Raw genomic sequence first — 23,029 nt, 5'->3', positions numbered from 1 at the left:
TTAAACAGTATTTATAAGGTTCCATATCCATGATTTAGCAGTTTTTCCATCCTTTCCATCTTCACCATCCAAACCGTTTTCGCCTTGAGGTCCTTGTATTCCTTGTGGTCCTTGAGGTCCAGTGTCACCCTTCTCTCCTTTCAGTTCATCTTTATGTTCGTTATAATATTCTAATGTCATAAGGTGTACATCATTACTGCTACCAGCAACGTCGAGAATTTGTTTCTCATTCATGACTAAATTCTTTAGGCATTTAATGTTGTCGTCAAATCGAAGCTCTTTAACAATTCAAAGAGAACATTTAATACTTTCACTAATGAGGCATCTACTGTAGAATTTATATATTGCACCGTTCCATCATTTATGATGGGAACTTTACTTATTGTAATGAATGGGTCATACGTGTAAAAGTATCGAAAATCAATGACTTTTTTAGTTTTTCCATCGTCAATGACTAAATCATTGCCTTCAATGGTTAAAGTTGAGTTTTCGTTTACTAGTTCATGTGCTCTTCTTGCTTCATTTGTTTCATACGCATATGCAGCAATAGTCATATTATTTAATGAGAATAAAATGTTGTTCTATTTGCAAAGTACAGACCCAAACGAATACGGGACAGTAAAGCTACAAACAAACTTAGGTCTTCAGAATGAAGCGCTTGCTTCAGAGTTGTTGACTTCAATACTATCGCAACTTTTGTCATAACAATGAAACAGATTTCATGGAGATTGAAATAGATGGAAAGAAGCACGAAATAAGATTTCACAATAATGTAGAATATAAGATGGAAACATTAGCTGGAGTGTTAAATGCTCTCATAAATACTACAAAACAAGGATAACGAAGAAAACTAATGAATGTTAAACTTATTGCAGGAGTTTTGAAGTTCAGTTATGCGAAGGAGTTTAAGATAACACGAATGAGTCATAGAGTACAACTTCTTTTGGGTGCATACCATATGACATTTCCTTTGAAAAGTGTTGACAAAACGATTGAGATGAATCTGTTTCCATACGTATGTTATGGCAACTGTTTGTACATTGAGTCTAAAATAGCTAATGTCACAGGCATTTCAGGAGTTAATAGTAAAGGTTCAGTAGAATATAAGTCTTTCTGTTATGCAGTCAATTCAATGTTCATTCCAAACGTTCCTGTCATAGCAACTCATTTAGGTAAATGGGTTCGCATTAGTCCTCATAATTTGAAAACATGCAATTCAGACTTGTTGACTTTCAAGGAGAGCCTGTAGAACTGAAGGCACCAGTGCGAATGACTGTTGAAGTTGACTTTTTAGAAAATATTAAATGCGACGGCTTACAAGAGAACTCAGAGCTAAAAAATAAAGTATGAATGTTATGTATTAGGTCATGAACTTTGGTTTGTTGCTGTTTGATGAAACAAATGAGTTAGTTATGTCAGTCAAGAGAACAGAAAAATATTGTGTTAGTGAAAACTACACCAAGTCAATAAGATTAGGTTTGCATTATGAAGATGAGTTCAATAGTGTTGAAGAAGTTTTGGATAGATATTACAAATTGCTAACTTGAAATTTTTGACTGACAGCGCAAAGCGCCAAGAATGGGCTCAAAGAGCCCTCCTGACTGCTTTAATTTACTAAAACATATTTCAAACAAAGTTTATATTCTGTTGAAAGTTTTGTATATTCATTCGAATATTTATACTTAAACTCAACTCCTGTAGTTCCTGGTGTTTCAATGATGCGGATGTTACCTATTTTCATGAATAGTGGAGTTTGACCACAGCATTCGATTTCAGGGTCGAGATAGTCAATGACACATTGTTTCCCTGTTATTCGTGAGATAACATTTTCAAGGTCCTCCTTTGTTAGAATTATTTGGTTCTTGCTTATAAGATTTGTCAAAAGCTTCTTATCGTCTTTGAGTAAGATAGTTTGGTATAACTGAAGAAGGTAATGGTCTACGTTATCTGAAGGATTTGCTTGAACATTTGTGTAAGGGTTGTCGTTGGCTTCTCTTGAAAGAATTTGGTCCAGTGGGGATACTCTAACTTAACATCTGATGTAGCGTTAGTGTTTGAAGCTGTGTTTAAATTCACCGACTTAAGTTCTGGTTCTTTTTCTTTCAAACACTCTGAACTATAGTTCTTTATGACAATATTGTTTGTCGTTCGTGAGTCAACATTTGATGTTGGTTCAATTGGAACATTAACGGCACCAGCTAAGATGGATTTGCTTCTCATTTCATATAGAATAAAAACCTTTTATATGTATGAAATGAACAATATACTCGACAAGGGTTTGAATGTAAAGCTAACGAATGAAAATATTGTTGAATTCATGAGACAGGTGCTGTGTATAAAGATGTAGAACTACTGAACAAAGAGCTAAGGGAAGAAGCAGGAACATGAACAAAGGGTGGAAGCCTATAAAAATTTATGTCAATGATGGCTCAGGAGGTTCAAACATAAAGTATGCAGAAAGTTATAGAGTTTATGCTCTCAAAGGTGAAAAGCCTTCATTTAAGAACAGCTATTCTAACGCATATCCTCAAAAGCTAACGGATGGGGAAGCGGATGATATGAATGACAGCAAAAATATTAACAGAAATGGCGACAGAGATGCATGGAATTTGTTTACCATCAGTCAATTGAAGGTTAAACTTTAAAACAATGTTGGTCGTTCCCATGGAATATTTTTGACTTTAATGGTATTAGTCATGATATGAATCTCAAGGTATGAACGAGGAGAGATGAGAGACTTATATGCTTCCCAAATTTCTTCAAAAGGTAATGTTATACCTGACTGTTTCCAAATGAGTTCAATATCATAGCGTGAGAAACCTTGAAGATAACGAAGTCAGTTATGAGACGTTTTATGTTTAAAGCTAAAAACCTCCATGTTTGCATAAGTATTGCTACAGTTAAATGGTAATGTCTGACTTTAGTAATGATGTTAGCTAATGGTGAGTCTGGTTTTGACACTAAACCTTTTCCGGCGAAGTCGTCGCAAACGAGCAGAGTGTTTGAAGGATACTTTTTGAAGGGGTATTTTGAAAGTTTTGACAGAATGTAGTTTGTAAGTCGTTTCATATCGTAAACTCCTGAGTATTGACGTAAGTGGTGTTTGTCAATAATTCTTTCCATCTCTTCTGAAGTCTTTTGCATTCCTGACTGTATGAACTCTACGATGGCATAATATTTCCTCTTACGTCGAATGTAACGTTGAAGAAATTCAATGAGTTCACTGTCTGGAACTTTAACGACAGAGGCTTGAACTTTTGACATAAATGTTTTCGCTGTTGAATCCATAGAGTCTGAAGTTGCTGATATAATGATTTGGTCATAATATGAGTCATTTCCTAAACGTTCTGTTATGAGTATATGACGAATGAGGTTAAATGTCTTACCTGAACCCATCTTTCCACAATAGAAATAAACACCATTTGAACAGAACTCATAATTTTTGCTGAAAGGAAGAATAAGAGAAGAGTTAAGTTTGTCTGTAGTTTCATTCATGTCTTCATCTACGTCATGTATTAAATGCTTCATTTTATCTCCATTAAAAATGCAAGTCAGAAATATTCAGAACATAGCACCGAGTCTAACTGACAAGAGTATAAAGATATACTATGAACATGTTATGATGAAACCAACCAAAATTCAAGAAAGTCAGTATACTTATGAATATCCAAGACACTGGGTAGAGTATGTAGGAGGTGAGAAAGCTATTGAAATCAGACAGGTTCGAAGTATTCCAGCAGGAAGAACAATATTATTGAAGAACTTTAATGTTTTGAGGTATAATGATGAAACAAAGAAGCAAGATAGTTTTCCTGTTGCTGTGTATGTGAACTTAGATACAGGAGATGACATGAAAGTTTTTAATACAAAGTTTCAAACGGTAGTGAGAGAACAACTGACTGCGGAAGGGCATCCATTACCTTCAGAAGTTACCATAGCATATAATTTTGAAACAAACTCAATAGATTTTAAAGTCATCTCTGCAAAGAAGTCAGGTTTTACATTTAATGAAGCAGATGTATATTCGAATGAAAACTTCAAAGCTATTGCATGGTTAGATAATGACGATTGCTTTAAGAAAATATTTAAATACAGTGACTCAACGATGTCAATAGATGACCTTCGTGGAATGTTACCATCGACGTTTACAGTAGAAGGTTCAGCAGGATTGCTTACAAGATTGTCAATTGGTGGTATTTGGTCTCGTGAGAACATTGTTATAAAATCCAGTATAAGTGAATTTGCTGAAGAATCTATATTATGTCTTTCAAACTACATGTATTCGCCGCCGAAGCATTATAGTATAACAAACTTTGTCAGTAAGTTTAACATAAGACTTGTCGAACCTTCTTCAATGAAAGATGTTGTGCTACCCAAAGACGGAAAGGATGGACTCATTATTGAGATGATTTTAATAGCATATTAAATGAGCTTGTTCTTGAAGGTCATTCATGATGAAATAACTGTTGTAGAAGATGTTAGCAATTGTTCAGACATTTTGAAGCGAATAGATGAGATAAGAAAGAAGTTAGATAGACCGCAAAGCGGTGAGGGCGAAGCCCGTGAGAACGCTTATGTTTCATTGACTTTCTCCAGTAACGAGAACTTTTATGAGATAATATTGAAGAGAGATGATTTTAATATGGTGTAAATGGTAGCTTGGGCAGCTTTAGGCGCAATGGGAACAAAAGCATTAGCATTTGGAGCAAAAGCACTTGGAGCTTATGACGCAGTAAATAAAATGAGTGGAGGAAGGGTTTCAAAGACATTAGATGCAAATAAAGGGAAGATTGGAGGCTGGGTTGCAAAGAAGTTAAGATTAAATAAAATAGGGCTCATAAATAAAGCATCCAATTTGGTTGCGACTGAGTCAGAAAATGCTTTAGGAAAGGACGATGAGTTTGCAAAACACGCAAAAGACTTTAATGACCAGATGAAAGGTGAAACAATGCATTTAAATAGAGTCGATGGAACTAAAGAAAATGTTTCTTCTCCACAACTTCCACCAGTAGTTCTTCCGTATGGTCCCTATGGAATGTATGGAAACCCTTACGAAAGACCATTTGACCCATTGACTGGTGGAAGTAACTGGTATCATTACGGACGAAGAAGAAAGACAGTCAAGTTGGAGACGGACGTAAAGAAAGCAACTAAAAAGAAACCAAGGAAGAGAGTTATAAAGCAATGAATTCAACAGGGTGAAAAAAGAGGTGAGATTTCACCACTTCACCTAAATTTATTTTTGTGCTATGTTTTCATACGTGTGAGGGTGGTGATATCATTTATTTTTAAGTTTATTTTTTTTTATTTTATTTTTTTATAAATGACGAAAACTATTGAGATAACAAACTACAACGGTCATGAGTTCAAGAATTTGTTCTTCGTTCCTCGTGAAAATACATTCTATCAGATACGAGGGAGAAAGGGTAAAGTTAGTTTGAGCGTTTATGAAGGAATGAAGAATGGAAAGTTTATACAAGCATACGATACAAACGGTAAACGTGTTTCATTAGCTTTGTCAAAACTTACTAACATTTATTTTGACAGTGATTTTGACCTATATGAAGAAGAAAGTGAGTCAGAAGATTATGAGCTGTTATGTGAAGCACAGCAATGGGAAGAGTTGCAATACTTTTGTAAGTGAGAACGTTTATTCTTTACAGTAGTGAGGTGAAGTGGTTGGCGGCTTTGTAAATATTTAAGGTTAAGTTAGTGTTGTCGTTTGTGTTGTAAAATATACGTTAACGGTTTCGTAAAGTGTCAAATTCACATATAATGGGTAAGGTGGAACGCAGTGCCACAGTACACATGATATGTATACTAACTATTCTTTGATTTTTAACGCAGCCAAAATCGTGATATTTTATCTTTTTAAATAAAGATTCAGAAACGTTATTCACAACGGTTAATTCATTTGGTCTGGCAGCGGCTATCCACTGTTGTTTATGAATGTCCCACTGACGTGTAAAGTATTGATTAAATTCCAATTGATCTTGAATTTTATCAATAATGTGCTCTTTATACATTTTTGCAGCATCTTCTTCTGTGCAATCACGATAATAACATAAAATGTTCATAAATTTTTCGACTTCTGATCTAATCTCTTCATCATTTATCTTTGAGAGATTCTTTTTAAGTGCGCGTATTACATGTAGCGCGCACCAAAAGATATTGCACTCCGGAAATGAATTCCTAATCCCGTTGAAAATGTTTAGTGCACAGTCAGACATGATAAATTCAGGTTCTGTGTGAGTTGTTTCAAAATATTTACTTAAGCAAAAAGAAATATTTTCACTATTATCTGGATATATTATAAAATAACACAAAGGGATAGAATGAGTATTAGCAAATTTGGTAGCTAATACATAAAAAGGAAATCCATGAATAATTAATTTAAACGTAGAGTCTAAGTGATAAATTGGTGGTTTTTCATGAATTTGAGAGATCATATCATTATCAGAGTAAATAAAAACCAATTTGTCTGGAAAATCAGTATCTTCACCTTGAATTTCAAAATAAATAAGGTCATCATGTTGATCTTCCCATTGATTAACATAGTTTTGTAAATATTGAAATTGATTTAAAGATATGTCTGGTAAAGATCTCATAAGATCTTTTTGTTGTAAATAATATTTCAATTGATTGATTGCAGTTTGTTTCATAGTCATGTGAATACAAGTATGATCTTTAGGTATTTCAAGCGTTTTGTTGACTTCTTGTGTTGCATTAAGTGGACTTCCGTGATTCATGAGAAATTTTTTAATCCAAGCACGGTAAGTACCACTTGTAGGTGTATTTTTATGTTGTGGTGGTGGTCCTGACTGAATATGAGTTAAGTTTGCAGATTTAAAAATGTAATTGTCGAAATTTTTAATAAATTTAAAGCCTGCTGGGCAGCCTTCGTATTCGCATCGGTGGTAGATTAATACTCCTGTTCCAATTGATAGTTTTTGTCTCGTAAACGAAAAAGAGGATTTGACGCAGTCAAATCCTCTCTCTCAAAAAGTGGACTTTACATGGCAAATTTCAAATGCATGTAAGGTCCACTTTGATCAGTTTCAGGATGGAATTGGAGGCCATGAGGTACTGACATTGCATCAGTATCTCATAGCCTCCAATCCCTTCAAAAAATGGAGAAACTTTGGTCGAATAATTTAACATTCGGCCAAAGTTTCTCCCATAATTAATTGAAGAAATGAAAGGGTAAGAGGCATATAGGGTCACTATATACCTCTTACCCTTTCATTTTCATTTGGAGGTCAACAAACCGGAGTTAATTGCAAACAATTAACTCCAAATTTGTTTATGTTAAGGAAGGAATTGGAGGGTAAGAGGTACATAGTATGAATATGTACCTCTTACCCTGCAATTCCTTCTAGAAAGTTCCAAAACTTTGGGTTAATGCAAACTATTAACCCAAAGTTTTGGAACTTTCAAGTGGAGATGGAAGGCTTTGGGTATACATTAATATAATATACCTCAAAGCCTTCCATCTCCACTACAAATGGGAGAAACTTTGTCCGAATAGTTTAACATTCGGACAAAGTTTCTCCCATCTTTCAATGTAATTGCTACCTGTGAGGTACTGACTTGAAGTCAGTGCTTCACAGGTAGCAATATCCAAAAATTTAAAAACATTTTATCAGTTCGTTAGAAAACTAGAGCCTCCTAGGTACTGAACCAGAATCAGTGCCTAGGGAACTCTAGTGATCTATATAAATCTGAGAAACTTTGAGGAAATTGTTCGACATTTCCTCAAAGTTTTCAGCAATTTAGCGAGAATGTTCGTTATCGTGTAGATATTTATAATATATACATGATAACAAACATTCCCCGCTAAAAGATGTAAAATCTTATAAGAAATAATTGCAAAAGAATAACAAATTGCAACAAATTTTATATGAAACTGAACCTTTGAGGGTAGTGATTCAAGATCACCGCCTCATAAGATTCAGTTTCATCCCAAGTATCTCAAAAGTAAGGCTCTATTTTTGCCATGTAAAGTGTCACTTTACTGTAAAGAGTTTTATCGTTTTTCGTTACAACATTGTGGGTCTTTGACAAATCTTATGTTACCATGCAGCTCTGCAGCTATAAAAAACGAGAATATTCTAAATATCCTATGGCTTGATCAACCTCGCATGGAGGATCGGGTGGAGGATGTTGCATTGAGCAGCAAAAAGGAAAAATAAAATTGAAAACTCACATTGAAAAAATAACGGTTTAATAGAAAATATTTTTTTTCTTCTGAAAAAGAATTATCTTTGAGTATCTAAATTGGGATAAAGGATATAGAATAGATAACTAGTACTTAATATATGATACATGTACACGAAATGGAAGAATGTGTACTAAAAGAAAGAGAAATTTAGCTTAATATTTTACATACGAATCAATTAATCTTTGGTTAAAAGGTAGAATTGTTGGCTATGATGTACTGATTCATGATCAGTACATCATAGCCAACAATTCCTTATACAAAATTCAAAAACTTGGGTGCAATCAGAACTGATTGCACCCAAGTTTTTGAACTTTCTTGAGGGAATTAAAGGGTGAGAGATTTATAGTCTATCTATATATCTCCCACCCTCTAATTCCCTCCCTGACAGCGGGAAAATAAAGCACGTTAAATTTTTTCTTTCTTGATTTTTTACAAAATCTAAAAAAAAAAGGTAGTGGGGCTTCCAGGCGCGTTGCGCCCTCTAGCCCCGAAGATGTTTAGTATAAAACCGCTTTTTAACTTCACTTAAAATGCCACGTAAGCTACGTAAGAATATACGTAAGAGGAAGAGAGCATTGAAACATCCAATAGTAAAACTGACACCACAACAACAGTTGCAACAACAAATGCTGAATGACCCCACTATGTTGGCAACTGTCAAGCAACCCTATGCTCTTAAACGACGAGTCATTGGTGCACAGAGTGGAGGTTTAAGAGCGGCACTTTTAGCGAAAATGGCAGGTTATGGTGGAGCTGCAGACGGAACAGCCTATACCCTCAAAGTCAAATGAATTTGAGTTCCAACTCAAAAATCAAATAACAGATGTCAAAAAGTCAAACATAGACATACAGAAGCAAATAAGTGAAAACGAAAAGAAACTAGAATATGACAGACACACAAAGAAACTCAATGAGTTAAACGTAGAGAAAAAGAAGAAAGAAGAACAACTGAAAGAACTAAGTACAGAGCAATATGCGAAAAAAGTGTCAGAAAAAGCAGCAGAAGTAGCAAAAATGGAACAAGATGTCATAAATTTGAAAAACCATACTACTCAATATAAATACTGAAAGATGAAGAGATAAAACAAAAAGCCCTGAAGACATATATGGATAGCGATGAGTATAAAAAGAAGTTGAAGCAAATGTAAAGGCAGAAAAACTTTTACAGTTGCAAAACCAAACCGTACAGTATGAAAACTTAGCACAAGAAAGTAAAAATAACGACGCAGCTATGCAAAAGGCAATGAAAAGCGCAGAATATATAAAAGCTAACAATGACTGGTTAGATGCCCAAGCCAACGCTAAAGCAGCCCAACTCATAGGGTCAATAAGGACAAAAATACAAGCGGATGAAGACAGTTCAAATGAAGCTTTAACAAATGCTGACTTTAAGAACGCCTTCGAAGCTCTTCATAGTAAGGTGAAACAAGTGAACGACTTCTCATCTGGAAAGAAACTGAAGTCTGAAGGTTTCGACAAAGAGTTAAAAGAAGTAGCACAAAATATGACGAAAATAACAGATGCAGCAACGAGACAGGCAGTTCAAAGTGCCTATGACGCCGTTAGAGCAACTGTTGTGAAAAGTCAAGAAAAAGAGTTACAACAGACCAAAACAGACCTAGTAAATGCTTTCTTAAAAACGAAAAGTCAGGTAGGACATTACGCTGCAGATGGAACATATGTGCCAGCTGGTGGAACTTATATACCACCAAACCCTCCAAGAGAAGCACCTGCACCAGGACTACCTAACACATTTACATCGTCACATGGACATAGACACAGGCATGCACCAAAACCAACACAACAACCAACAGTTCAAAACCCTGCACAACAACCAACACAACAACCAACACAACAACCAGCACAGCAACCAACAGTTCAAAACCCTGCACAACAACAACCACAAACAGAGCAAGGACATAAAAGAAGTAGAGAACAAGGAAACCAAGAATTCTTAAAAATGCTTAAAGAAGACTATGGTTACCCAGATACTATTGACTTTAGTGACAGATATAAAGAAGCTATTAGAAAGTTCAAGGATGGAAATACTGACCCGAACCTATTTAGCTTTATGGCTCTGCACCAAAGGGGATATAATCTCAAACCTGGAAAATACAAGCTCGCTAAGGGATATGATTTAATAGCATATCATCCAAATGACATGAACGAATTTACTCCGAGATATTTGATGTCAGAGCTAAATGACAATTTAACTCTCTTCATGAAACGCGTAAAAAATAGAGACGGAACGAAAGAAGAAAGGTTTATGAGTCCGGATGACTTAGAAAGGGAACTTGTTGAAAAACGGTCTCGGAATATATGAAATGCCAGCAGATGAGGTACAAGAAACTCCACAGGAAGAACTAGTTCAGATACAACCAGACATGGAAGAAATAGTTCAGCAACAACAGCTAGAAGAGCCTGAAGGAAACGAACAAGTCACTCCTTTGGAAACTAACTTCACAGAACTAGATGAAGATTTGGAACAGCCGAAAAATCTTGACCCTCAACAAGTGTATGCGGAGAATATGGAATATTTCCAAGAGTCTAAAAAAAATTCGGCTGACATAGTAGAAGAATATCGAAAAATGTTTGCCGACATACAAAAGACTCCAACACCAGATGAAAATATTCAGCATAGAATGGAAGTACTGAAAGAAAATGTACACAAATACAACAACCCTTTTTACTTACGAGCATTTAACGTTCAATCTTCGGATGAACTCGGTGAAAATAAAAGGTTAAATTTCAAGAAAACATATAGAAATGAAACATTGTTTAAAGTTCATTCAGAACCTAACCAAGATGGAAACAAACCTACTTTTGTTTCTGCAGACGATGGAACTACAATGAGATGGGGTCATAAAGCTAACCCGGATAGGTGGTTCATAAACTTACAACCACAATTCCAAGAAGTTGTAGACGCAATGGAAGTCAATGGTGAACGAGATATAGCTGGTATTTTAAGCGCGGCTTTAATGCCATTGAAAGATATGAAACATGCAGATATTTTGGACCAGTATGAAATGAACATGGCTGATGGAAATATAACACCTGACGTTCTAGAACATTTATCTCAAAGAACTACACAGAACCATAGAGATGGTATATTTGGTGAAGAGTTTAGAAAGAAAGTTAGGGAGAGAAGGAAGAGAACCTATTGTACATGACCTTGCAAACGAAAGTTTGCAAAATGTCATAAAAACTTACTTTGCAGACAATGAACTGAGAAGGGATGAATATTTAAGAAAACTCAAATGGACAGTACCAAATGAAATGTTAGTATTGAAAAACATGTTCCTTGACAAAATAAAACCAACTACAGAAATAAACGACGCAAGACTGAAAGATTGGGTAAAAGCTTTCCCATTCACAAAAGATATAGTTGGTAACATGGAAAGAAAACCAGAATGGCTACAAAAACATATATTTGGAAACGAGCATATTCCATATGGACAGGCACTGTTTGAAGAGCTTGAACCGGAAACTCAGGAAAGAGTCATGCAAACAATAAGCGAAGACTCAAATACAAACTATGACAAACTCTTTCTAGGATATAGGTTACCTGAGATGGGCGACCAGAGCCCAAAGGCAAAAAGGACATGGGAAATTTACAACATACTAGGTGAACATGAGGCAAAGATGCAACAACTTGAAGCAGAGGGCAAGTTACCAAAGCGACACCAAAGAAGAAGAGTAGAACAAAGTGAAAGTAGTGAAGAAGTAACTTCATCTAGTGAAAGTAGTGGCAATGAAGGAAAAAGAAGAGTTAAAAACTCAGTCAGGAAGAAAGTAAAGCTTGGTCCACGTGGGTTCTATTATGACATATAAATCCAACTATTCTATATTTTTACCCATATGAAATGTACGCCGCTCAGAATATAACGCCAACAGTTTTGGATGCCATGAATGGAAATGTTTCCGAATGGTATAACGAATGCGACAATGCCATTAGAAGGTCAGAAATAGTTCCTGGAACTTACGAATATACAACTGCTGTTTCTTATGGAAACGTAGGTGAGTTTGGAGAAGGTTCTTCAACAACAGTAGATATTGCTTGCGACAGGTTTCATATAATTTCTATTGACAACTCTTTCTTATACGTGGAACAAGACATTGAAATAAAACCTTCTGCCAAGTTGTCTGACAAGAAAGGTTGCAATGGAATTTTCTATGTCGGATACCAATATGCTCCAGAAGTTTTCATGGGATATAAGATATATTCTAACTCTGACTTAGTTCAAACAGTAACATGGGCAAACTATGAATGGTTCGCTTTGAGAAACTCAGTACAACCACAAGCTAGAGAACAAACAGACCAGTATGCAACTATTGAGAAAATAAGAAGACTTGACCCTAACGTTCCAGGAGTTTATGTTGACCTTTCTGGACAAACTGCAGCAGCAGTAACCAAAGTAAAACTGAAACTTAGAGTTCCTTTGTCATCTTTCCTCATCTTCAGGTTTTTAAGATACTTGCCAAACTGGGCAGGAAAAATTTCTATCGAACTTACTCCAAGCAAAAATAACTTAGTCATTGCACCAACACAAGACCCATTCACTCTTACTGTAGCTGGAACTGGTGGAGCCAAGTTCTGTGACTTTTGCAAAGACAAAGTTGACTTAGACTTTGGTTTCTCAAACCTCAACACTGAAGTAAACTACTACTTCAATGCTGCTGGAACTGCTTGGGACCCAGTTAAGTTCACATGCGAAAAGTTTGAATGCAAGAGAATAGAAAGCAGACTTGCAGTCTATATGTTGGACCCAGATATTTCAAATGCTTTAGCTGCCAAATATATTGCAGTTCCACTTATGTTCCCTATACACCAAATATCTGTCAAAGACTTTGCAGGTGAAGTTGGAAACCAAAGTGCTGACCCAGGTGCAAGAACAGATATTGCTTTAACAACTGCAATGAAACATGCAGATACTATGTTTGTACTGTTCAGACGAACTATAAATGACTATTCTTGTTTCTACAACCCTGGTATTAAATATCATATAAACATAGATGGCAAATATTATCCAAGAGAAGAATATTCTACAGTTGAGGATATGAGGTCATACAACTTGACATTAGATGCTATGAACTTTAACAACAACTTCACAACAACCATTAACCCTGAAATGCAAAGTTCTATTATGCCATATGTGAAAGTATGGACTCATACAGGAGGTCAAAACACTCAATATACAAATGGAGACCGTTCAAACTTTTGGCTTGGCATTCCATTTGCTGACTCAGAAGACTTTATGGGTGGTATTTCAACTGTTGGTACAGTTCAAATACAATATACTGGTGACAGAGACGGTCCAGATGAATTAAAAGCAAAGAAGTTTACAAAACCAATAGCACTTTTCACGGAAGATGCTCTTTTGAAATTCGTTCGATGAAACCTGCTGGGGCTCCTCAGATTGGTATAACGACAGCTTCCATCGAGCAGATTTTGGCAGCAGGTCAGTAAGTTGTTCTTGAACTGACTTCTCTCCGTCAAATATTGACAGTACGCCAGTTTTGATATAATATTGTATTATAAACTTACCTTTAGAAATATCGGTCAGTTTTGTTGTTATATTTTTGTCTGCTTCAAGAACTTTCACCATCTCGGTTATACCAACTTTCTTTGCTTTATGAAAATATTTTGGTTCAGCAAAGACTGCTATTCTATAACATTTTCCATTGTTTGTAAAAGAACTATTCTGTCAATGAACTTGTATTGTTTGTGTGTGTAAACTTTGTTTTGCTTCAATTCGAAGAGATACTCAAATACGTCCATCTTTTTATTCTAAGTAAAATGTCATTTCCGAAAAATAGAAGCGTAAGTGTTTCAAAAGGTTTAATGGCGATGGCAGATGTGAAGTTAAATTCACCAACTCAAACAAACAGTCAAAGTGTTGTTGTCAATGTCAAAGACAGAGATGTTGAAGTGGGGAAACCATACGAAGACGAAGATGGTATAACAATAGTTCCTGTAAAAGAACCAACATACCCTGAAGTTAGCAGAGACTTAAGTTCTGTTGCAGATATTCGAAATGACTACCAACAACTTAAAGACAAACTTAAAACTCAGGAGAAGATTTGTCAGCTTTGGTCTAATGTTAAACTTGGTCGAACACAACCCTGTAAAAGTGAACTCATATGTCATCGCACCTCATGAAGTTTTGAAAGAACTATTGAAACTTTTGACAGAGGCAGACGATATAAACATCAAAGAAATAGAACCCGACATTGCTTGCTGTGGTGTTTCATATAATGTCATTGACAAGATATACGTTATGAAAGGAGGTGAAACGTTGAACTTAAAATATAGTTTCCCAGACGTCATAAAAATATTTGACGACCACAACATTTCATTAAAATTTAGTTGCTAAGTAAAAATGTCAAAACTTCTTGAAAGATGTTTGAAGAAAAACAATATAGACTTTATTTCATGTAAAGGACTTTACACACTTTTGAACGATATGAAAGACCCTGTTTTGTTTGTTCGTGTAGACAAAGGAAAGTTCTATGTCTTTACAAAATATTTGAACTTCTTAGACAGAGAACTTCAAGAAACGCCATGTGAAAGTTTAGATGAAGTTCTTCTCCACTTTCAGAAAAACTTTTAAATATATGTAAATGGCAGAAGACATAGTGGTTTATACTATTACGACTAAAAACCCTGAGTCATATAATTCTATAACAACAAACTTACAAAGTCCTCAAGGACGATATTGTAAACTGACCTTAAACACGATGACGACTAAAGCCTGTTTTGCTCTTTTGACACCAGAAGACTTTGTTGTTGTGAATGGTAAAAAATACTCCTTTGAAGATACTTACTCAGATATACCACCAACAGGTTTTGTTGACTTATTTAATACTTTAAGGACGGATGTAACATGTGCTGCAACTAGAGCAGGTTTCATTATGTTTGGATGTCCGACTGAGTTTAGTATAAACGATATGAGCTATAATACAAAACTTATATCTGGTTTTTACTACCAACAGTTTCCTATAACAGGAAAAGGTGTCATACAAGGAATGTCTGTTCCATTGACTTTAAGTACACCTATTTTATATATTGTTTCAAACTTAGGTTCAAAGTGCTATTCGAATGTCGACAGAAACTACTATGACCAAAAGATACTCATGCGTATAAACAACACTTTCTCTGCTGGTTTGCCTATTGTTCATTCGAATGCAGAGTTTTCAGCTTTAGTAAACTCAAACACTTTAGCAAACATAAACTTAACCTTAGTTGACGCAAACTTTGTTCCTGTAAAACTTTTATGTCCTATGTATTTGTCAATGACGGCAGAAAGTTTCGAATTGGAAGATGCAACTGGTGAAAGTATTGTACTACAAGAACAACTTCAACAACAAATAGCTCAAGAACAACAAATGCAACAAATGGAACAAATGCAACAAAGCTCAAGAACAACAAATAAAATAAATATTTTTTTTTATTTTTATAAAAATGTACAGAATAGACGTTTCAGATTTTTATGACTTCCAAGCCTTCAGAAATATGTGTCCATTTAGAGACTATAACAAAGCAGTCGAGAATTTGAAACGTTTAGTCATTTATGTCGACTCTGCCCCAGAATGTTATGTCATGAAAGAATGGGATGTAGTCTTTAACAAACCAAGAGCGACAATAGTTTCAGAACAAGAATGTAAACAGAAACTTAAGAAAATAAAAGTCGTACAAGTTGGTATGAAGATGTTAGATGCTTGGGATATCTTATTGTCAAAGTTAGAAGATTTTTCAGTTCGTGGTATAAAGTTCTATACACCTCTCCAAACTTCTATTCTATCTTCACTGGATATAAATACGAACAAGTAGAATGGAAAGAAAATGTTATAGAAGCTTGGTTAGACCATGTCAAAGAAATTATATGCAATGGAAACGAAAGAGTCTATGAGTATATCTTATGTTGGTTTGCAAACATCTTACAACATCCAAGTGCTAAAAATGAAACTGCTCTCATTGTAATTGGAAAACAAGGAACAGGTAAGAACACTTTCTTTACAGATATCTTATGCAAACTGTTAGAGGGCTATTCGAACCCGAATATGACAAACTTAGAAAACATCTGCGGTAAATTTAACTCTTCAATAGAGAATATGAAACTTATAGTATGTAACGAACTTCAAAGTATAGATACAACAAAAGTTTTGAACTCAGATGCTTTGAAGAGTCTTATAACAGACAAAGTTGGAGTTGTTGAAAGAAAATATAAAGACCAAAGAGTTTGTGAAAATGTTGCAAATTTCATCATGGTTTCAAACAACGCCGTTCCGATGAAGTTAGAAAGTTCTGACAGAAGATATGTAGTTGTCAGAACGTCAGAAGCTCATATGCAAGATACAGAATATTTTGACGACTTAGCAGAAACTTTGACACCTAACTTTTACAACCACTTGTTCTCATATTTCATGACATTAGATATTTCAAAGTTCAATCCAAGACAAATTCCACATACCGAAGAGAGACAAACATTGTTAGAAGCAAACAAGAGTGTATATGAACTGTTCATAGATGAAACTGACTTTGAGTGTTTAGATGAAAGGTCATTGTACGATTCGTATAAACAGTATTGTCAAGAGTATGGTTATATGACAGCGTCTAAACGAACATTCTTGGCAAATGTCAAAAGTCTTTTAGACGTACAGAATGGTGTATATACAAAGAAAAATTTTTCTGAGTAAATTTTAAAAAAAAATATTTTTTTTATCCGATAGAAAAGATGACGAAATTCATCTCAGTCAACAAGTACATGTCAGGACTTAAAGAAGAACTAGACCCATTCACATATTTGAATGTTTACTTCTACCATTTTGAAAAGTCTACATTTGACAAAGTTTGGAACATCGAACCAGTTAAGTTTGCTATTGTGACTAAAAATGGTGCGAAATTTGAAGACTTAGACATAGAAGGTTTGTTAACAGTCAAAGAAAGTTTTGACAGAAGGTTTCAAACCTTAAAGAAGGCAAAGCATACAAACTTGTTATACCTTATGAACCAAAGAAAGCAGACGACTATGAATATTATGAGTCTAAGAGTTGTAGAAGTTCAAGGTAAATTGGGTAAAAAGATTTTAGAGTCTAAGCCAGTGTTTGCTCCTAAAGAGGAAGAGAACATTGACATTGACCCAGAAATGTTCTAAAAATAAAATTTTATTTTTACATGTCATATCTCCCCTTCTCTGGCTCTGGTTCTTTCTTCTCTTCTTCTACTTTCTTTTCTTTCTTTCTCTCTTCTTCTTCTCTGGTGGAGTTATGTCAAACTTCTCAGAACCATATTTTTGTAAAAGTGCTTTGTCCTTTAATAGCTCTTCTATTCTGTTTTCTATTTCATTTTCAAGAACAGCGCATGTGTCTTCTTTGCATTCTAAGAAGTTTTGTTGGACTTCATCTCTCCAAGAGGCGTCATCTCTGTCAACAAGTCTGTCATTGACAAATTTTAAGACTTCTCTGCTTAAGGTTTTATGGTTCTTGTCATATTCCCAGAAACAGAACTTTAGAACAAATTCACCTTTCTTGTTTACACTATGTAAGATTTTATGGTCGACAGATGTTTTGCTGTCGAAAAGCTTGTCTCGAATATAGATAGCGAAATCGCTAGACATTTCCTAAAAGATAAAAATTTTAATTTTTCTAAAAATATGTTAGAAAAAAAGTTTGCTGACATTGACAAAAAATTTGAGAATGTTTTAAATAAGAACAAGAGGAAGTTGGAAAATGCTCAGATAAAACCCATACATGACAAGTTCTTATTTGCTCAGAATGGTATAACAGGTCTAATCGCACCACCTGGGTCGGGTAAGACTTTCACTTATCTTAAAATGGCTGCACAACAACAAGAACTAGATGAGAAGAACCCATTCTATGAGTTAGTAGTCATTTGTAGTACTTCTGGTCAATTTGACCAAACCGTCAATTCGTTCAAAGATATTATAAAAAGTCTAAGTTAGTATGTATAAAAGACTCTGAGTTGTTAGATTGGATAAAGAAGTACCAAAGAAGAGTTTTGAAGTACAATGCTATAAATGAGTATGTCAATTCTAAGTTTAAAGACCCAAATGAGGAAATGCAGAGAATATTAGAGAAGAAACACTTCAGAAACAAACAGAAAGAGATAGAATACATTTCGAAGAAATTGCAATCTTACGATTGGAAGACTTACCCTCACAGATGTCTTCTTATCTTAGATGACTTTGCTTCTCATCCTTTGTTAAAGAACAGAGAACAAGACATGTGTCGAATTCTTAAGAAGCTCAGACACTTTAACATCTCAGTTGTCATTTGTGTACAGACAGCAAAGAGTTTAAGTAAGGATGTAAAGAGAATACTTACTGATATCATACTTTTCCCCGGATTGTCCGAAGACGATTTCATGGAACTTATGAAAGAGTCCATGGCAGGTAAGTTTGACAGACATGAACTATGGGAGAAGTACAAAGTCATACAAGACCCTCATACTTCTTTCAGAATTCATATCTACGCAAACAAAGTTCAAATTGTAAAAAGTCAAGCGTAAAAATGTAAGTGTTTGAGTCTTAGTCTGTTGTGGTGCTGGGGCTGTCGGTTCTTCTGGCTTTGGAAGACATTCAGGAAGAGGAACGTCAGCCATCCGTTTGTGTCCTGTCGGAAGGAAGGACTTTTCCTGTCGGAAAGAAAAACTTTTCCTGTCGGAAGGAAAAACTTTTTCTGAAGGTCGGCCAAAAAGTTCTCAATTTTCGAAAATTTGAATGGTTTACGGACGGACAACAGAAAAAATTTTTCCTGTCGGAAAGAAAAACTTTTCCTGTCGGAAAGAAAAACTTTTCCTGTCGGAAGGAAGGACTCGGAATGCCAGAAGGAAGGACTCGGAATGCCAGAAGGACTCGGAATGCCAGAAGGAAGGACTCGGAATGCCAGAAGGATTTGACAAGACAATTTACCATCTAGAGCTACCTGAGCCATCTTTGGTGTCAAGCTTGAAAAATAAATGGTTCATTTACTCTGCTTGTTTGAAGTTGTCAAAATACTCTGTTATCTTTTCTTTCAGTAGCGGCAAATCTTCTTTGAATGTAAGTATTGTACAACCTTTCATATCATAGTGTGTTTGAGGTAACGTATCTTGAACTATCTGTTTAACATCTTCATTCGGTGTCATTGAAATCGGTAAGTTTTCGCGATAGAACCAATTTCTGTCAGATTTGTAAATCTTAGCAAGGTCGTAAAAGCTTTTGTTGTTTCTTCTGACTAAATGCAACATAACCATATCTCTGTCTTCTTAATTTTCCATCTCTTCAGTGTAAATCATATACTTATAGTTCTTTTCCTTTCCTTTTGGTACCGAACGTGGTATTCTTTTCTGTATGTTTTTGTCTTTTGCTTCAATGACTTCATCTTTTGCTTGAAGCTTGTTCTCTAGCTCTTCACGTTCTTGTCTATGAATTTCGTCAAGAAGTCTGCAAATATACCAAGCATAACGAGGCGAAGCCCACATTGCAACAGCATTTACAAGAAGTCTATGTACATACCAACCTCTCAAACCATTTGGCAAATTTTTACGATTTTCATAGAGTTTTGGCGACCCCGAGAAAAGTCGGTCTAGAGAAATTTCACTCAAAAGTTCTTGTGTGCTTTGGTTTTTGAACCAGTCGTCTGCGTGTTTAGTATCTGGAGCAAAACATGCTGTCAAAATACTTTGCATTTGGTACATGTCATCTTTGACCGAACGAATGAGACGTAACTGTTTGTTATACTGAACCCACTCGTATTCTTCACTTATGGCTTCATGAACGATAGCAGTTGTTGTGTTCTCTGTTGTTGACATTTCTGTTCTTACATACAAAATAAAAAAAAATATTTTATAAAAACTAGCGTTATTTTCTATCTTGTATAAAAGACCAAAAATAAACGCTTTACATGTATTTTTCAGCAACTTCGTCAAATAATTTTATAGCTTTGTCGATCTCATCTACTTCAAACGTTTCTTTACCTTTCGTGGGAGCACCATACATTTTCTCAAACTTTTCAAGCAGTTCTGTTTCAGCAGCTCTCATATCATTTACAAACACAACCTTAACTCTATTGACTGTACTGTCATATCTTTTAGTTATATTATATGTTCTTCCTATCTTATATCTCTTTGTATTGAAGTCCTTCGGTTTCTGAACGATGTAAAGTAAGCCTTCACTGCAACGTTCCGTATCGAATGAACCATATGTTATGAAATTATATCCAACAACTGGGTCTAACCATAACAAAACTACTGGTATAAGACTTTTGTCTATAAGATATGCTGTAGTTCCACAGAATCTTACCGATATCAAAAGCTCAGGATTTCTTGTCAAAATTTTCTGAGTTGAAGCATTTCTAACCCAGTCCTTTGCTCTCTTTCCAGATAGTGTTAAAATGTCTGACAAAGAATATTTTTTGTATTTCTTTGAGTATCTTACGTTTAAATCACCTATTCTAACCACCTTGGTCTCATTGTCTATCTTTTTAACTGTTTCAAACTCAGTGCTTGTCATTTCCTGTCTTTACATACAAAATAAAAAATATTTTTTTTAAAAAACTAACGTTGTTTTTATTTTTTCTATCTTGTATAAAAGATATGATTTCATAGAGTTTTTTTCACGATTTTCATGAGTTTTAGGCAAGACCGAAAAAAGTCGGGGTAGCATTTTTTCACGATTTTCATAGAGTTTTTTTTACGATTTTCATGAGTTTTAGGCGACTACGGTTTTTAACGTACTCGCAATTTTTCACGATTTTCATGTGTTTTAGGCGACCCCGAAAAAAACCGGGGTCGCAAATTTTTACGATTTTCGTACGGAATCTCTATCCTCGGTTTTTCGAGGGTAGCATTTTTCCACGATTTTCATAGAGTTTTTTCACGATTTTCGTACGGAATCTCGTTCCTCGGTTTTCCGCGGGTCGCAAACATATGAGGAAATTCATGAAATTTGGTCATTTTTTTCAGCAAAAATATATTTTAGATCTAACCAGGTCCCTCGGTCCCTCGGTCCCTCGGTCAACTAACATCTTTTTGAAAATGGTGACAACATGACATTTTGACAACAACACAGGAAATATACTTCTTCGTCAATGTTTTGTTGAGACTTCTTCGTCAATGAGCGTAAATCAGACAAAAATATATTTTAGGTGAAGAGGTGAGATCTCACCTCTTTTCTCACCTCTTTTCTCACCCCATATGTCCTTACTGAAAAAGTACGTGTTCCATATGTCATTTTACTCAGCAAAAATATATTTTAGGTGAAGAGGTGAGATCTCACCTCTTTTCTCACCTGTTTTCTCACCTCTTTTTCACAAGCGTCTTACATGAATTGTACGATGTATATTTGAAATCCTAAACAGTTTTGTAGCTTCTATTTCTTCTGTCAGTACATCGAATGTTTTAACAATGCCGAAGGTTTCTTTATATTTCTTCTTGACATCTGAAAGAAGGAAATCGTCAGCTGTTGGATAGTTTTTGTTCAGAAATGTCAACATGTCCATTTTATCTTCTGCTGGTTTCTCTGCTTCTTCCTTTAAATCAGCATAGTCGTTTCGCATTCTTTCTATCTCTTTGACGGAGTAGTTATATTTCCTCATTGCTGCTTTACATTTTGAACATTGTGGGTTCATTTTAGCATTGTACATTGAAATAAAACCTGCAAGTACAACTAAGGCGTCAATGGTTTTCTTTAACTCAAAAGTTGCGGGTTTTATCTGTTCGTTCCATACTTTACCTCTTTTATCTTTATCTCTTATCTGCCATACACATTTTGCAACTAACGAAACAAAGTTGTCGTAGGTCTTAAATTCTTCAGATTTGTATATGTCAGAAACATTTTTATATACCATATCGCAGTCTTTGTCCATGACTTTGTGGTTGCAATGAAATCCAAGAAACTCATAGTTTACCTTACGTATGAACTTCTTTATTTCTACTGAGTCAGTTGCTTTGACTTCTATTTCATCGAATTCTGGAATAGTAAGCTTTTGTTGTTGTATTTCAGGAAGTTTAGGTAAATGGTCAATAATATCCTGCATGTCATAAAGATATTCTTCATTTTCTTCATCTTTTGCACTACAGTCTAAATCTCCTTGGAGAAGTTCTTGCTTTATCTTCTGGATTTCTGTTTCGAAAGTATATGAAGAAGGAATGAAGCTTTTCATCTCTACTAACATAGATGTTGGGTTCATGACTAACGAGTTTGGTGCTGTTGTTGCTAACATGTTCTTACAATAAAAATAAAAAATATTTTTTTTAAAAAACTAACTTTTTTTATTTCGGGAAAATTCATGAAAATTCAACGGGTGAGAAAAGAGGTGAAAAAAGAGGTGAGATCTCACCACTTCACCTAAAATATATTTTTGCCGAAAAAAATGAGCTTTGGTTGAAAAAACAGGTGGAGCCAAAAGTGGCTCGACCTCAAAACAAGCATTTCGTGAAGAATATACCAACCCGCGGAATTCCGCGGGTTGCTTTTTATACAAAACATATACGATGAAAGTGTTGACAAACAAGCATTTCGTGAAGAATATACCACCCGCCGGAATTCCGGCGGTTGCTTTTTATACAAAACATTGACGATGAAAGTCTTGACAAAACAAGCATTTTGTGAAGAATATACCAACCCGCGGAATTCCGGCGGTTGCTTTTTATACAAAACATTGACGATGAAAGTCTTGACAAAACAAGCATTTTGTGAAGAATATACCAACCCGCGGAATTCCGGCGGGTGCTTTTTATACAAAACATATACGAAGAAGTCTCAACAAAACATTGACGAAGAAATCTATCTCCTGTGTTGTTGTCAA

The 23,029-nt window shown here is 35.1% G+C and overlaps 8 protein-coding genes and 4 pseudogenes across 12 annotated transcripts, besides 2 other annotated features; 6 read left to right on the top strand and 6 right to left on the bottom strand.

The window, feature by feature from the left end:
- Positions 1-248: 248 nt before the first annotated feature.
- Positions 249-5,808: a mobile genetic element.
- On the top strand, positions 574-1,343 carry TVAGG3_0800730 (annotated as a pseudogene). Its single transcript has one exon. A coding segment is annotated over exon 1 (770 nt).
- TVAGG3_0800720 lies at positions 1,607-2,124 on the bottom strand (annotated as a pseudogene). The gene has a single exon. A coding segment is annotated over exon 1 (518 nt).
- Positions 2,873-3,495, bottom strand: TVAGG3_0800710 (protein of unknown function, DUF4106 family; the record flags this gene model as incomplete). The annotated part of the gene is made up of 1 exon (XM_051247326.1): positions 2,873-3,495. A coding segment is annotated over one exon (623 nt), but the record flags the coding sequence as incomplete, so codon positions are not given.
- On the bottom strand, positions 3,658-3,852 carry TVAGG3_0800700 (uncharacterized protein; the record flags this gene model as incomplete). The annotated part of the gene is made up of 1 exon (XM_051247325.1): positions 3,658-3,852. One exon carries the CDS (start codon positions 3,850-3,852, stop codon positions 3,658-3,660), a length of 195 nt encoding a protein of 64 aa, XP_051082800.1.
- On the top strand, positions 4,106-4,426 carry TVAGG3_0800690 (uncharacterized protein; the record flags this gene model as incomplete). The annotated part of the gene is made up of 1 exon (XM_051247324.1): positions 4,106-4,426. The coding sequence occupies one exon, from the start codon at positions 4,106-4,108 to the stop codon at positions 4,424-4,426; it is 321 nt and encodes a 106-aa protein (XP_051082799.1).
- Positions 5,809-9,235: 3,427 nt separating the features above from the next.
- TVAGG3_0800670 lies at positions 9,236-10,255 on the top strand (annotated as a pseudogene). Its single transcript has one exon. A coding segment is annotated over exon 1 (1,020 nt).
- Positions 10,256-11,013: 758 nt separating this feature from the next.
- Positions 11,014-23,029: part of a mobile genetic element that runs on past the window's edge.
- Positions 12,127-13,075, top strand: TVAGG3_0800660 (protein of unknown function, DUF4106 family; the record flags this gene model as incomplete). The annotated part of the gene is made up of 1 exon (XM_051247323.1): positions 12,127-13,075. A coding segment is annotated over one exon (949 nt), but the record flags the coding sequence as incomplete, so codon positions are not given.
- On the top strand, positions 15,684-16,918 carry TVAGG3_0800650 (annotated as a pseudogene). The gene has a single exon. A coding segment is annotated over exon 1 (1,235 nt).
- Positions 18,300-18,749, top strand: TVAGG3_0800640 (protein of unknown function, DUF4106 family; the record flags this gene model as incomplete). The annotated part of the gene is made up of 1 exon (XM_051247322.1): positions 18,300-18,749. The coding sequence occupies one exon, from the start codon at positions 18,300-18,302 to the stop codon at positions 18,747-18,749; it is 450 nt and encodes a 149-aa protein (XP_051082797.1).
- On the bottom strand, positions 19,488-20,033 carry TVAGG3_0800630 (KilA, N-terminal/APSES-type HTH, DNA-binding family; the record flags this gene model as incomplete). Its single annotated transcript, XM_051247321.1, has 1 exon — positions 19,488-20,033. One exon carries the CDS (start codon positions 20,031-20,033, stop codon positions 19,488-19,490), a length of 546 nt encoding a protein of 181 aa, XP_051082796.1.
- Positions 20,122-20,544, bottom strand: TVAGG3_0800620 (organellar and viral DNA polymerase type B; the record flags this gene model as incomplete). Its single annotated transcript, XM_051247320.1, has 1 exon — positions 20,122-20,544. A coding segment is annotated over one exon (423 nt), but the record flags the coding sequence as incomplete, so codon positions are not given.
- On the bottom strand, positions 21,530-22,444 carry TVAGG3_0800610 (organellar and viral DNA polymerase type B; the record flags this gene model as incomplete). The annotated part of the gene is made up of 1 exon (XM_051247319.1): positions 21,530-22,444. The coding sequence occupies one exon, from the start codon at positions 22,442-22,444 to the stop codon at positions 21,530-21,532; it is 915 nt and encodes a 304-aa protein (XP_051082794.1).

This window comes from Trichomonas vaginalis, chromosome VI (assembly GCF_026262505.1).
Source record: "Trichomonas vaginalis G3 chromosome VI, whole genome shotgun sequence".
NCBI lineage: Eukaryota > Parabasalia > Trichomonadida > Trichomonadidae > Trichomonas > Trichomonas vaginalis.
Note: the sequence above shows the minus strand (reverse complement) of the source record. Positions and strands in the feature narration are given on the sequence as shown.